The sequence below is a fragment of the Ursus americanus genome, chromosome 24, assembly GCF_024610735.1.
Source record: "Ursus americanus isolate L20-20 chromosome 24, mUrsAme1.1.p, whole genome shotgun sequence".
NCBI lineage: Eukaryota > Metazoa > Chordata > Mammalia > Carnivora > Ursidae > Ursus > Ursus americanus.
Genome location: NC_142150.1, coordinates 14,082,149 through 14,098,046, shown reverse-complemented (window position 1 = coordinate 14,098,046; position 15,898 = coordinate 14,082,149). Strand labels below are relative to the sequence as shown.

At 37.2% G+C, this 15,898-nt stretch overlaps 1 protein-coding gene across 2 annotated transcripts in view; it reads right to left on the bottom strand.

The window, feature by feature from the left end:
• Positions 1-15,898, bottom strand: part of ANO3 (anoctamin 3) — a 396,077-nt gene that overhangs the window by 176,108 nt on the left and 204,071 nt on the right. For both annotated transcript variants that reach the window (XM_045808600.2, XM_087855357.1), the window contains 2 exons: positions 9,296-9,490; positions 8,181-8,252 (listed from right to left, as the gene is read on the bottom strand). In XM_045808600.2, the coding sequence (XP_045664556.1) occupies positions 8,181-8,252; positions 9,296-9,490 (267 nt within the window). The remainder of the gene's footprint in view (positions 1-8,180; positions 8,253-9,295; positions 9,491-15,898) is intronic.

The following is a 15,898-nucleotide window of genomic DNA, read 5'->3' as shown; positions in this document are numbered from 1 at the left end:
GCTTTCTACAATGTCAGTGTACCAGTGTTTTTTTCTATCCACATCCATCATTCCATACATTCACCCAATCATCAATTACCCATCCATCATTGAGTAGACAGTATGTATTAGGTAATATGAAAAAGACAGATATAAATAGCAATTATTATCATCTAGTGAACTCAGTGTAATAGTATTATAACCAAAGTGCTATAATAATAGAAAGTAGGAACCATCTAAATGGGTATTCCGAAGGACTTCCCATAGGAATAATGTTAGAAAGGCACTCTCCTACTACTTAAGAAGAGCCATAGCTATTAGGTCTTTAAATGCTCTAAAAAAGGTTTGTCAATACGACTTACATGAAAAAGAGGAATGCAATTAGATTAGGTCTTCAGTGAGAAAAATAACAGAGCACTGATTCCTAACAGGTGGGAAAAATCACAGCAATGAATGACATCATGGAAAGCAAAGCAGTAATGGAGAGCAGAATCTCCAAAGATATGTGTGTCAGTATCCTCCTTGGCTTTCCTCCATTCACCTATCCTTTCAGTGATCCTAAAAATACTCCTTGAGCACCTACTACGTGCCAGGTACTGTTCTTGATTCGGCCTGTAGCACCAGCAAGACTAGGAAAGCTCTCTCCTCTGGAAATGGAAAGAGGGAAAAAAAAGAAATCTTAAAATTTCCAGTAATACCTCTCAAGTCAAGATTAGGAGACACAAAGTGAAGCGTGTATGAATCTGGTTTCTCTCAGTGTCGGGCCTTGGGATAAGAGCAAACTTATTATGAACAAAGAGCAAAAGCGGGCTGGAATGGCTGCAGCTGTGTGAGTCAAAGGACGTATTAGCAAATGCTCCAGAGCTGGAACAGGCCCAGATCTCATAAGGCCTCTGAAGGCTACAGTAAGGAGTTTACATTTTACATGTAGTGGGAAACTGGGAGGGATTTGACTAGAGAAATGACGATATTTAATTTTCCTTTTATGAAAGCTTCCTGTAACTGCTGTATAGAAAACAGACCATAAGGCAAGCACTGGAGCAGGGACAATAGGAAGTCATGATGTTGATCTACCCAGAGACTGGCACGCTGGACGAGGCGTGATACAGCACTTGTAGCGGCAAGTGCTGAGCAGTGTCAGGTTCTAAATACAAGTGGAAAATTGAGCCAAGAGGACTTACTTAATGGATTTAAGGAACAATTGAAAAGATGTACTGTGACTGTGAGGCTGTCACAACTGGAAAACACTCTGTTCTTTCAGTGTAATTCCCTTATTTCTGTAATCCTGACATAGCTTGGTAACATTACTACAAAGTTCTTTTTTATGCCATCTTAATATAAAATGCTATTTGAAAAAATATCAAAAATTATTGGAGGTTATTGAATATTACAGAATGAAAGCAAAATCACCATGTACTCATTTGACCGTAACTGTTTTAAGAAATAAAATGAACACTCTAGCAAGCTGAACTATTAAGCTCACAGAAAGAAAATTATCTTAACCACTCTAATATAAATCACTTCCTAAGGGACTCACTTCATAGCATTAAGGAAATGTTGATTTCACAAGATTAGATAGATGTATATTTTAGTTGGTTGGACTCAAATTATGTTGGTTTTAATAAGCCCTGATTATTTCACTTCAAAGTTATCTGATTTTACTGCAGCATGAGCGTGGGCAGATTCAACCATCAGTTACTTGTTAATATGGATTTCTCTGTCCTTGTCATTTTACAGAATACTAGCAAGAGAGAGGGTGGATGATAATAGCAGGGCTTCCAGGACTGATAGACAAGAGTATCGTCACATAGGATTTCAAATTCACTGTTACATGGATTGGCACATTTCAGAATAATTGTGTGTGTGTGTGTGTGTGTGTGTGTGTGTGTGTGTGTGTGTGTGTTTGTGTGTGTGTGTGTGTGACTGTGTCTGCCTGTGTGGCTGGAGGCACAAGGTGGAATGGTGCTCTGGCTCTGTGAGCTTTTTTATGAAAAGTAGAATTAGGGGTGCCTGGGTGGTTCAGTCAGTTGAGTGTCTGACTCTTTGACTTCGGCTCAGGTCATGATCTCAAGGTTGTGGGAACGAGCCCCTCTTTGACCTCCCCACTCAGTGGGCAGTCTGGTTGAGAATTTCTCCCTCTCCCTCTGCCCCTCCCACCCTCACTGTCTCTCTCTAAAATAAATAAATAAATCTTTAAAAAATGAAAAGAAAAGTAAAATTAAAGGCTCACGATGGCAATATAAAGAATGAAGGAAGAAAACCAAACAACGAAATTCTAAACCTCCCAACCTGATCAGTCTTCTTCAATCAATCATCTCCCAAATATATTTTATTATGCAATGTGACCCCCATCTTTTGCTGATCACAGCCTCATATTTATTAGCATTGCAGAGCCAGTATTCTATGGACATCACTAACCACCTTTCACCTCCATGGACTGTATTCCTACTGCGATAAGTGATAATTAAGGGAGAAGATGAAGGATTAAGACTTCCTGGGTTAGAATCTCAATTATCCCTTGGAGAGATGTATGGCATTTGGCCAGTTATTTTATCTCTTGGCCAATTAGGTTCCTCAGGTATACAAAGAGGCTACTAATAGTATTGAACCCAAAGAATTGTTATGAGAATTAAGTGAGGTAAGGCAGGTAGACAGTTGTGTAATAAGTGTTCGGTAAATAATTGTTATTCCACTCTGCCATAAATATCACATTTTGATAATAGAAACAGCTGGTTAGTGAAGATATCTCTGAGCCTAGCAAAATTTGGGGTAAAAGATAAGCTTAATGAGTGAGTGAAAAAAGCAATGAGCAAATATTCGTTGAATCTTTATGATGTGCTAGGAGCATGATGGAGTTATGCCCTTCATTCAATTCAATAGTCTTGCAAAGTATGGATCATTAATTCCAATTAATAAATGAGTTTACTGAGGTTCAGAGTGGTTAATAATATGTCACAGTCACACAGCTAGTAGACACAAGAATGAGAATTTGACCAATGTCTGGCTGGGAAAATAGCATTTCATCCATAATATACTACAAATCCTGTTAGGCAATTTTAGTGGAAATGTCCTGCTTTGAATCAACAGAACCAAGAATGTTCCGTCCTCCATAGCTATCATTTTGAACAATGAGGTATACTCCTCCTCAGTGAAACACTGACTACATGCAGTTAATTCTGCCACAGCATTGGTATTCTCATAGGGCAGTTCAAGGTAGTACACTATTTAAAAAAAAAAAAAAAAAGGTAGGGGGGGATCCTGGGTTGCCCAGTTGGTCGAGCGTCCAACACTTGATTTTGGATCAGGTCATGATTTCAGGGTCGTGAGACCAAGCCCCACGTTGAGCTCTGTACTGAGGGGGTGTGTGGTTAAGATGCTCTCTCTCCCTCTGCCCCTCCCCCACACTCATGCCCTGCGCGTGTGCTCTTTCTCTTGGGAAAAAAAAAAAAGCCATTAATTAGATGTATCTGTCAGGTTCCAAAAATTGTATTAGCTCCTGTTGGTACTTGGAAACACCCATGGGTTAACCAACCCTATGCTAGAAGCTGGCAGTCTGCACTCTAAAAGCAAAAATAGAAAACGTAACTTCACTGAATTGAAAAGAGAGCATGTGTTGCTAACACACTCGTGCTTTATTTAATTACACTCTTGGTATATTTGACATCGTTATGCTTGATCTCCTCTCAAAGACGAAAAAATCATATACATTTTAGATATGCGGGTGATTCTAAAGGAGTACTCTCCAGCCTGGTGTTACACTGGGATGGAGTCCTTGAATGGTTGGTGATAATACAGTCAGCCAGAAGTGCATTCTCACCTTCACTGTAAAGGCAAATACCTCGTGTGTGCATGCTACCCCTTCAGAAGCTGTGATGATTCCCTAAATAGAGTGAATGGTAGCCTGATGCTGGGTGTGCTAAAATACTATGAGGTACAATGTCTGGAGAGGCAGGAACACAGGTCAAGTGTGTCAGATGATTGGGACACACTGGAATGACGAGGAGAGAAACATTCATGGAGTTAGGACATTTAATTACATTAAGCGTTTAGAGAAAAGGTTAACATTTGTGACGGCACTATCACAATTATTTTACTACCAAAAATAATATGCATCAAATTGAATGGAAAGGTTTGCATGACTAGAGTTATTGTTAGTCTATTAATTAGTATTTGGGAGAATTATTAGTGAAAGGTGCTTTGCAAACTGTATCACCTGAATGGATATTTTGGACAAGGTTTTTGCTCTTGTTTTTGTCTTATTAGAAAATAGCAATAGTAACCTTTTTTAGAATTAATTACTATGATAAAGACCTTTGTACTCTGATTGAGTGTATTTGTTCTGATGAAATGTTCTCTTGGATATTGATGCTGTATATGAAATGAACCTGCTGGTGGCTGTCTTCCCTTAATTAGGAAACTTAATAAGCCAGCACTGTCTCTATGTCACACACACAAAAGTGAGTATTATAAGAAACATGACTAATTTGCAGTAATTCGGAGTGCTATGATAAATAACGCAGCTCATTGTTTAAAAAATAATGAAAAAGTACCTTAACAACGTCCTCAGAAAGAAATCAAGATACATGTTTTAGGCTAGAAATTATTTTTTTAAATTTTATTTATTTATTTGTCAGAGAGAGAGAGAGAGAGAGAGAAAGAGCAAGCAAAGCAGGGGGAGTGGCAGGCAGAAGGAGAAGCAGACTTCCCACTAAGCAGGTAGCCCGATGAGGCAGGACTCGATTCCAGGACCCTGGGATCATGACCTGAGCTGAAGGCAGATGTTTAACCAACTGAGCCACCCAGGAGTCCCTAGGCTAGAAATTTAATTCTGGCTATACTTAATATTTACCTGGGGGTGCAGTTAAAAGTATCCATCCTGATTTCATTCCTCAGACCAAGTAAAATTGATTCTTGGGAGCTGGGACTCAGAGAGTTTTAAAACTCCCAGCTGACTTGAATGTGTAGCCCGAGTTGAGAACCACTGACGTAGGTGATGTGGCCAGGCCACCAATATGTTCACTGATGCAAACTCAGGGCTAACCCTCTGAAGGTTATACATAAATTCACTCTGAGGTTGTAAAATAAGTGTTGTAACAGATTAATTAACATTACTCTTCGATAACTTCTGGCTTTCTTTTCTTTCTATTTAGTTTACGAAAAAGAAAAGCCCCAGTTCGAAGGCATTGCTCATGTGCAAGTCTGGCAACTACAGATCTGAATGCAAATCTCGCTCAAATGAAGTAAATCTTGCATGATAAAAGCAAAAGGCAAAAGAGAAGGTTGAGCAAACTTATCTCTGCTATAGGAAAAATAAATAAAAATTATACTGACTACAAACCGAGGGTCAGGATAGAATCTTTCAATATTACTGCTATTTCAAATACTGGGTGACTATCAACCAGTTTCAAGTTTCAGCTCTGAAAACTCTCCACAGAATGTGTGCTATTCGGACTGAAATATAAGCAATTTTCCCCACTTACAAAAAATTCTGATGTAAATTTTTTCTTTACATATCTTTATTATATATTTGCAGTGTTGTTTAGAGAAAAAAAAGAAAATATAGACGAGAAGAAACTACAAATAATCATACCATAAAGATACACACTCTTAACTAATATATTGGTATATTTCTTTCTACCTCTTTTCCAATACATTTTTAACTAAAATGAGGGGAGGTCTACATTTATATTTAAGCTATTTTTTCCCACCCAGCAATATTCCCCAAAATGTTCAATAGTACAATTACTAGAATATTCAATTTTCCTCCATTCCTAAGTTTGATAATTCTTATCAAGAAAGCTGTGAGGAATAATACTTTTCATTTCTGATACTATTTTTTGGAATAGATTTTTAAATGTAAAATTGTACACTGAGTCTCTAAAATATGTGTTCTACAGGTTTCATCTTATGGCTCATACAACAAAGTATCTCTTTGAAGAGCTGTGTATCATCAACTTGTGGGTAGAATAAAGAAACAAAGTTCAAGATGGCTGAATGAGCTTTCAAGTACCTTTGTTGTCCCTTGCTCTGGAGACTTCATGAACATGATAATAAATAACGTTCAAAAGGTATAGACCAACAATAGTTTTCTAGAAGGCAAACTTCCGATGTCAGAGTGTTAACTGATAGAGTAGGTTAGCCTAGATTTTGTGCAGAGGCAGGAAGACAATGAATCTCCTTAGCCAAATCCTAGAGATGGCTGGACTCAAAGATGGCAGATAGACAAAGACAGGAGTGAGTCAGAGGTAAAAACCTGAAGAAAACTGAAGGTCTGACAATAAAACATGCAAACACAAACTTTTTCTCTAAAGAAATTCAAAGTACAAAAGCAGTGATGTGGGAATCAGCACTCAGGAGTACAGTCTTCAATCTGACATTGGGTACATCACCTAAGTAATGGCTCCTTAGCCGTTCACACTATAGTGAACTCTTTCCTTTCCTGAGACTTCTCCATGTACCCAGAACTCTGAGTCAGCCTTCCTGTTGTTTTATTTCTAAATTAAACAGATGACCAGAGATCACCAAAAATTGTTGGAAATTCTATAGCCTAAAAGAGAATGACTAATTGAAGCAGGCAGAAAAATGGATCACTGAAACAAAAGCCTAAAACTTAAAAAGCAAAGGAAAACTTAAGACAATCACAAGTGTAATTAGAGAGATTAGAGATGTTATGTTCATGAACTACAACAGGACGCTCTGAAGAAGTTACATTCTGAAAACAAAAAAGACTTAGAAATCAAATATACATATATGACCTCACCCTCCCCCAACACACACACAAACACACACACACACACACACACACATACACACACAGAAATGAAGAGTCACTTGGAAGAAAAGAGCAGGAAATCTTCCAGAAGTGAGGCAGAAATCAAAACCATGAGATGAAAGAAAATGCACACACATGCATACACACACACCTAAACATAATACCGCATAATTCTGTAACACAAAATATAAAGATGATAAAAATTCACAGAGAGAAGGAAAAAGAAAATCAATGACAAAGGAACAAGAATCAGACAGAAATTGGGCTATTTTAGCAGTAACAATGGATGCTAGGTGACAATGAATCCAGTCTCCGGATTTCAAGGAAAATGATTTTAACCTAGGACTTTATAACCGAGCAAATACAATGAAATGTAAGAGTGAACCGAAGTCATCTCAGACATACAATAACTTAGAAAGTTTGCATCTCCCATGAGGTAGTTGCTTAAGGATATACTCTGAAAAAAAAGGGGGGTTGAAAACTAAGAAAGAGGAATATGTGGGACAGTAGAAACTGGAATTAATCCAGTAATCTAATGAAAAGTCAGTGAACACCAAGAATTTCTTAAAGAAGAAGAATGAGATAAAGGATAAAAATTAGAATCTGGAACATATGGGATTATTTAGAAGGTGAAATATTTTCTTCTCCCAAGGAAAAAAAAATACAGATAATCTAGGAAAATAAAACTAACAAAAGTGTGTGGTACAAATAAGAAAGTAAGTTTAGTGTGGCATGATTTTGAGTAATTGATGGAAGTTTGGAAAGGGGAATCAATTTGACCTTGACTCTAGGACTATTCAAGAGTGGCACAGAGGTCATAACAACTTGGAACTGTAGAAGAGGAAGTGATCCTGTAACTGCCAAAAGCATTATTTTCATAGTAGTACTATATTTGCCAAGTGGAGAGTCAAGAGATACTGTTAAAATGTGATAGAACATGATATAAAGGTGTAAATATGCTATTTAGAGCTACAAATTTTAATCAGCAGAGAGATTTAAAAATTTAAATGGCAATATAGCTATGAAAAATTGAAGGGTTATGCAGATAAGCTAAATCTTCATCGAACACCACAGGGGATCAACAGATACTGCTGAAATTTACTAAATCTAAAAACAGCAGTATTAATGTGCTTATCCATAGAGAATTGAAAGATATTTCCAAAAGCTTAACAGCAGAAAGTGTTAAACATTTTTGGTTATGAGATTTTCATTACAAATCTTCTTATATTACTTGAATTTCAAACTGTACATGAAATACCTTCATCTTTTTTTAACCAGAGAATAGTATACTCACCCATCAAATATTCCCCCATCAAATATTAAAGACCAAACTTTTTTTTTCTTAAAAAATAATATTCTACATTTGAAGAAGACAACTTACCTTTGGAGAGGGGGTAAAGGAATAAGGAAATACTAGAAATTGACTTACCCAAGCAAAAGTCACTGAGGTCAGCAAAAGAGCATTTGAGCACAGTGTCTTTTTTATCCTCCTCAGCATTAACTAGGGGGAAAAAAAAAGACATTCATAGTTTTTGGAAATAAAAACATTATCATTTAGAAAAATGACCATCATGACTGATGGCCAAATGATGGCCAAACATGAAGAAATTTTTTAAGTTAATGAGTTGAAATAAGTTATTTAAAATTTCAATAAGGGCAAGATACATCTCTAGAATACCTTCATTCTCTTGAATAATTAGCCACCTTTGTTATTGGACATGGATGTAAGCTATTATTTATAATTGGTATTGATTTCACAGCATTACTGAAAAGAAAATCTTGGTATTTTCAAGTTATCCAGAGGAAGAAACAAGTCCAAGGAGTCATAAAGGAATACATTCCCGTAAGACAAAAAAACAACTTAGAGAGGGATGGCAAAATGGAAACACACCTCATCCACTGCAAGACAGGGGGCCAGGTTGTATTTTGACTCCTGGATTTGTGAAAAGGAATTGTCTAAAAGCATAATGGTGTCTCAGATGGGCAGATGTGTGTAGAAAGGTGCCCAGGCAGCCACAAAGTGTCATTAATGTGGCATCCAGCTGGCACTTCCCTGTATTTCAGCCCTTTTGTTGTCTAAGGCTGCGGTGCCAACATGTGATTGCTAACACTTGTCCAGCCACATCTTTGTGCAGTCAAATCTCCACTGCTTTACTGTCAACATTACTTAAAGTCTTTGGTCTTTCTTTCTAAGAAACTGAGTTTAGTATTGCTGACGTAGTCTCCTCCGTTACTGGTTATAGGTTTTTACCAGAAATGATAATGAGCCAGCAATTCAAGTAGCTGGTCTGTCTGCTCTGCAAACAGAAAATACTAGCTCCAGGTTCCCATAAGGTTGGCTTCTTTCAAGGCCAGAAAGAAGTGAAAACACACCTGGCCAACAAATGGCCTTCCGTCTGACTGGTGTACTGTTCTCCTTTTTATGCCAGCCTTCCTGCCAAGGAGCTCTGTAAATTCTAGTAAAATGGACGAAGGAAGGAAGGAATGGTTCGAAAACACTTAGTCTTTTCACATTGAACAAAAAAGGCAGGAATAGCTGCTCACCTGGCTCTGCTTTGTCCGCGGAGATTAAGGTTACGGAAGTGGGAGCCTGAGACTCACTCTCGGTGGACTGAAAGAGTGAGGTGGATTGGCTCAAGCTCTTTGAGTAGGCATAGCTCTGGGCGAGGCAAGGCAGGGACCTCCGGGATGGTTTCAAAGAAGTTTCCTTTGTTATCTCACTCTTGCTTACATTCATACCTGCAAATTCAAAATGGTAAGTTTTAGAAGTAATAAATAATCAGCAAAAGTTGATAAATAATATTAATTCTTGTGATGGCTGTTTCAGGAAAGTACTCTTGAAAAGCACCACCTAGGGACTGGAACTAATTGAGTTAGTTTTGTTAATATTTTGGTAAGGGACAGTGAGAATTTTGTCAAACAGTCCTGAGGAATGAACACTTTCTCTTCCAGTTGACCTTTCACCATTTTTAAAAGCTTCTGTGAACAAACAAACAAAAAACAAAGCAAAACAAAAACCAAGTGGTTAACTTTATTTAGGAAGTTATGAGAACAATCATTTGGATTATCTTTGGATAAATCTAACCATTTGGTTTTCCAAGTAGCAAAATAAATGAAACTAATACATAAATATTCAAATTACTGTTTACTAAATGGAACCCTTCTTTGTACTCTATTCTCCCTTAAACGCATACATACTACATTTGATTTTCCCAACAATCTTATAGAGCAGATATTGTTATTTCTATTAGCTGTGGGGAACTGAGACTTAGAGAGGAAAAGTAATATCACTTATGTCACACAGATAAATAAGCAGAAAAGGGTTTCTATTCCAAGTTAAAACCACCACATCAGGGTGCATCTATAAATTAGTTCAAAGCTCCTGACCACCATCTATTCACCCCCAAACTCACAGACATTGAAATGTAAAGAACTTAGCAAAGTCTATACCAATAGAGGCTAAAACACAGAAAGAACATAGCTATAGGCACATCTGTTTCTACCAGCCTCCCTATTCACCTGCCCACATGCTGATTCTCTGTTTTAATGTAAATTTCTAAGGGAGTGATTGAAAAATGAAAGGGATAGTGCAAATGCATTAGAACACAAAACATTCAATTAAGGAAGCTTTTGCAGTTGCTCATCTTAATTTCAATTTTGAGACAGAGTAGAATCTGAGTCATAAAAGGTGCGGGAAAGGGGTAAAAACAGAGAAAAGGTACATTTGCAGTAATTATCATATTTAGAATATAAATAAATTCAACTAAATTCCACTCAAATTGCTCAGGTCTGTAATTTTTTAGCTACTCTATTTTATAGTCAGTTTGTAAATTAACTCAAAATTTCTAAGTAGCTCTTCAAATGAATGGATTTAAGTAAGGACCAGCAGAGGTACCAACGTGTACTGCCCATTGGGACAAATGGGAATCCTGAAACAGAAATAACAAGGCAATTTTTGAGAGAGGTTCTACAGAAATAAGACATGGCTGGACAGAAGAAATTCAGATAAACCTAGGAGTGGGGCTTTTATCCTTTAGTTTTATACAACCATGTATTTATTTTCATATTAAGTCTCAGTGTGCAAATAGAATATGAACTAGAAAGGTATGCAAGGAAGAACTGTGAATTGACTGGAAGCGTAACACCCCGTCTCTTAGCTTTCTGGGATCTTTAATGACAAGAAAAGAACATACTTTCTTGAAGAGGAATTCCCCAAGGTCCACAGAAAGCATATTGAAATCCTACAAAAATACCAGACAATTCCGCTTAATGACCAACCAGTGTTTTCTACACTACATCCAAGAAATAACAGGGCAAATCTATCCTAGTAAGTGTCTATGCCTATGAATCTTTTGTAATGTGATTTGATACATTCTTTTAAGAAACAGCAATGTAGGATATTAAATGGTTAGCTTTCTGTTTCTCGGCCACTCTAGCAGAACATCTGAGTAAAGGAATAAATATTTGGGGGGTGGAGTGGGGGAGAGGGAAGGTGCATAGATAGAAGACAGTGATAGCTGATGACAAAGATGTTGACTGAGAGAGAAAGGCTCTTGGCCCCAGATAAATGGCCTTGATAGGAGCTTTATAATAATACTATTCACCTTAACCCACTGACACAAGCATGTAGCTTCAAAAAGGAGCAACTACTACATTTCCCTTTCTTACAATATTCAAACACGAGTAAAAGTTTCAACTGTTCTTTGGGTGAAAGATGACTATTGAATTGGTAGATATTATTTCATAAACCAATATGGGGTGAGATTTCATAAACCAATATGGGGTTAATTACGCTCACCAATGCTGTCAGTGTTTTCTGACATTTGATTCATTCCGGTATTCACCAGGTCATTCGACAGATAGTCACTGGGCCTTTGCTCTCTGAAGGCACTCTGCTGACTGTGGTGAGTAGGGTAGACAGTGGTGATGAGATAGACAATAATTCCTGGCCTCAAAGGACTTTTATTTTAGTTGAGACTCAGACATTGACCAAACAAAAATAAATAAATATATACATGTAAATTGTCTGCAATGCTATGAAAATACAGGTACTGCTCTATAATGAGAATAATAAAGGAGACTTCCCTTAAGAAGTGATCAGGGGCATTTTCTTGGAAGACGTGACATGTTAGGCCAAGAAAATGAAGAAGCACCTAACATACAGGAAGGTGCTTATGTTACGTTTGTGTTGATGGTAACGCGTGTGCCTGTGTGTTTGTGGGAAGTGCTTTTAAGCAAAGATAATAAGGTGCATGAAAGTCATGAGGTAGGAAGGTTACAATGTATTTATAGAACTGAAAAAAAAAATCTGTGGCCTAGTGCCACAAAGAGGCATAAAGGAGCTATTGTTGCAGTCTAGGTGGGGGATAAAAATTAGCTACTGTTCTTTGAGGCATTATTTTATTTATATATACATTCATTTGCCCTTTATTTTTCAGAGATTAATCTGTTTTATGTTCTTTACTTGAATAATTGTGTTTGCCAAAATTCATAAAATATTTTTAAACAATGCCCACCCTACATGGAAATGAAACTAGGAGAGGTTAAGGTATTTACTTCCTCAAGGTCATAAATCTATCAACTGGCAGAACTGAACGTTAAAGTAATAGCTACTGGATTCCAAAGCCCATGATCTTTTCAGAAGATGGCTCCCTGCGAGCCCCAGTCCTACGTGGTTCATTACCATGGTTTCACTTGGTATAAATACCACACACATTTTCAGCAGAGAGCTCTGAATGTAGAAACCACAGAGCTAAAGCAAACCCCAGAACCTATAATTTTATATCCATAATCTTAACAAACTGGAATGTAATTTGGTGAAAAATGAACATGTGCTGCTTGGTACGTATCAACAGGAAATGTCTACCCGCCTTACCTATCAAACTGTATTTCCCGTGCTCATCTATAAAAGAATAGATATGAATAATATATAATCTGCTGTGCATTAACAATGTGTGTAACTGAGTTATACAACATAGGTATCAATTTTTTTATTTTTAAGACTGATTTTTATTCATCAGGTTTTTTTTTAATCATTTATGTAATAATTTCAAACAATTCTTGAGTTCTTTCTCTGGGCTAGGCCTTGATTCAGTGCTGAGTATAACATGGTGCTCACTCACAGAAGAAGGAGATACATAAAAACAGATTTTATGCTAAAAAACAATATGAAATATACACAGCACATTATAAAACCACCCAGGAGAAACTCCTAATCCAGGTGGCAATGCTAGTGAAGTCTTGTCTATGAAGGTAATGAGTGGATTCTTTTTGGCATATTCTTACTCCTACTTCTCTGTATTTATAATTCTTGGGTTCAACACATTTTATTCAAAGGATTATGCACATAAGGTAGAAAACTCTCCATACAAAACATAACTGTTGAAAATATCCATTAAATGCAACACTTACAGAAAATTGCGTAAAAAATGGTGACGATGAAACAAGTATCCTTCGCACAGTTCTGCGTTTTCCTTCCTATGCATCTTCAAAGCAGTGCTCTCTCATTTCCTGAACTACTGTTTCCAAAGCTACTATACAGATCATCTTTGCTAGAAACCTATATAATCTAAGCAGAAAGTCTGATGTCCTAATGTTCTAAAAAGTACGAAGTTTCTTTTCCAAGTTCCACATTAAATGGCGTCACATTCTGCCTGGCATAACTAAGAGCATCTGTTCTTTGCATGGCATGACTTACAACAGCTACGCCCAGAGTATATTCAGAACTTATTTCTTCAACGTTCCAAAGTTCCATTTCTTTCCTTGTTGGCTTTACCTGATACCCTTGAATAATACTTGATCACTACTCCTTTAAAGCTAATAACTAGAAAAGAGACCACGGTAACATGTCAATTTTGGTAAGCATATGCAGCTCACGAGTTCAAGGGTAAATCTATAAACTGCAGAAAATGTGTCATTTCCTGTACCTGGAACAGATTTTTCTCAAGAGACAGTTAGCTACTTACAATTGTTCTAAGAGCACTTCATAAATGCTGACATATTTAAAGGGATCTAATGAAATGACAATTTCACTTGTAAATACACAAAGGTCCACGAGGTGGAATTGCAAATAAGATATCTTCTAGAAATGCATTCACATAAGACATCTGACATCAAAGGAGGAAAAGTGGACATTCAGATACCATTTAAACTCAATGGACTTTGAGTTGATACAGAATTTTAATTGGAAAAACAGATCCTTAGGAAACTTCAAAGAGGCAACTGGAGAGTAAAGAAAAAAATGGGTGATTTTCTTTCTTTTTAAAGATTTATTTATTTATTTTAGGAAAAGAGAGCGAGAGAACGAGAGAAGGGGAGGAGGGGGAGCAGCAGAGGAAGAGAATCTTCAAGCAGACTCCCCTCTGAGCGCAGAGGCCAATGTGATGCTCCATATCATGACCCATGAGGTCACGACCTGAGCCGAACCCGAGGCAAACGCTCAACCGACTGAGCCACGAAGGTGCCCCAAGATGGTTGATTTTCTTAGTGCAAAACACAGAGTTTCAAAAGATCTACTATTTCAGTAAAATTTCTCTTCAAGAAAACTAACTCATCCTAAGGACTCATGTGAAAAAAAAAATTGTTTTATAGAACTAACTCTGAAAATTCTACCAAGCAAATTGTTAGAAGAATTTTTGGAAGATTTGTAGCAAAATAATATGATATTATGACCTAATGGATTTTACATTATGTCCATAAGTTTTGTCCATAAAAAATGTAGTTGTCTGACTCTTGTTATAATCTCAAGATGAATTCTGTAGTTTAGTAAAACTTTTACCTTTCTCAGAAATATTTTAGAATCGATGGCCTGAGAATGGGTAGTGTCTCAGGATACCACTTGATTTTATAAAATGCAAACACACCTTCCTATAAGAGTAGATATAACCAAAGCATATTTATCTAAATTGTAAGCATTGGGGGAAAAAGCATAAACGCACACAGAAGTTTCTTCTCTTCCTTATCAAAATCACTGTAGCTCTGTTGTCTTCAAAGGAACATGTCTGATTTGAGTGTGCCCTTTTTGGCGGATGTTATTGCTACTGATAAAAGCACCATTGATTGATTGCCTACAAAGGGCCAGGAGCATCCTATATGTTATCAGTTAATTCTCATCCCAGTCCTGTCATGACTTTTCATCTCCACTTTACATGTGGGAATCCTGAGATACAAAGGACTCCAGTGACTTGTCTCTAGTCCCACATGTAGGAAATGCTACAGCCTGGAAGAAACCAGGTCCATTTGACTTCAAGGCCTTTGCTCTTTGCAATAAAACACGTAAATTCTTTGTTTACTCAGAAACTTCTTTATTTACCATAATTTGTTCTTCACTCATTTTTCAGTTCTACTATCACTTTGAACAAGGAAAAGTATGTCTCTTGGATCAGAGTCCTCATAGGATAAGGATGGCTAACTCCGAGTAATTGAAGCAAGGTTAATAATTCTTTTTTTTTTTTTTTTACAAAGGGGTGAGCAGAACTAAGAGAAGCCAATAAACATTGATGAAGCTCCTTCCAACTAACAAGGGCTGGAAACCTTTATCCCCCGTGGGCCTGCAGAGCAGGGAGAGGGAGCAGACGGAAGAACTTGGAGATAATTGTAGCTGGAGGAGAGGGAATCTGACAGAACCTATATGCTGACCTAGCAGAATGTAGCCACTGTAAACCCACAGAAGGGCATGGAGCGAGCCAGGGAAATAAAATACCCCCAGCCTCTCTTTTGTCAGTTTCTAATCTGCTGCTGATACGTCCCAACTGGTCAAATCTAAATAGTAGCTAGAGGTCGTGCAAGCTCTTGGTTGTTGTAGTCCGTAGATACCTGCTTCCTGAGGAACAGGACAAGGTGAAAAGTGGTGCAGGATAGATCTGGAGGGATGAACGGAGATTACCCACTACACACATACAGATGTGCACTTTCACTATCAGAGAATACAATTTTAAGGGTTTTTTTTGGGGGGGGTCATAAATGATAAATATTCTAAGATGTTTATAAGTAATCATGGAAAAGGTAACTATTGACTTTATTGTACTTTTGACTGGCTTGCTATGGGCAAGACTCTGTGCAGGAGACAAAAGTAAGTAATACACACTCAGTCTTTAAATAAGAGTAATTAGTAAAATAAAAAATTTATCTCATTCAATTAAAATATAT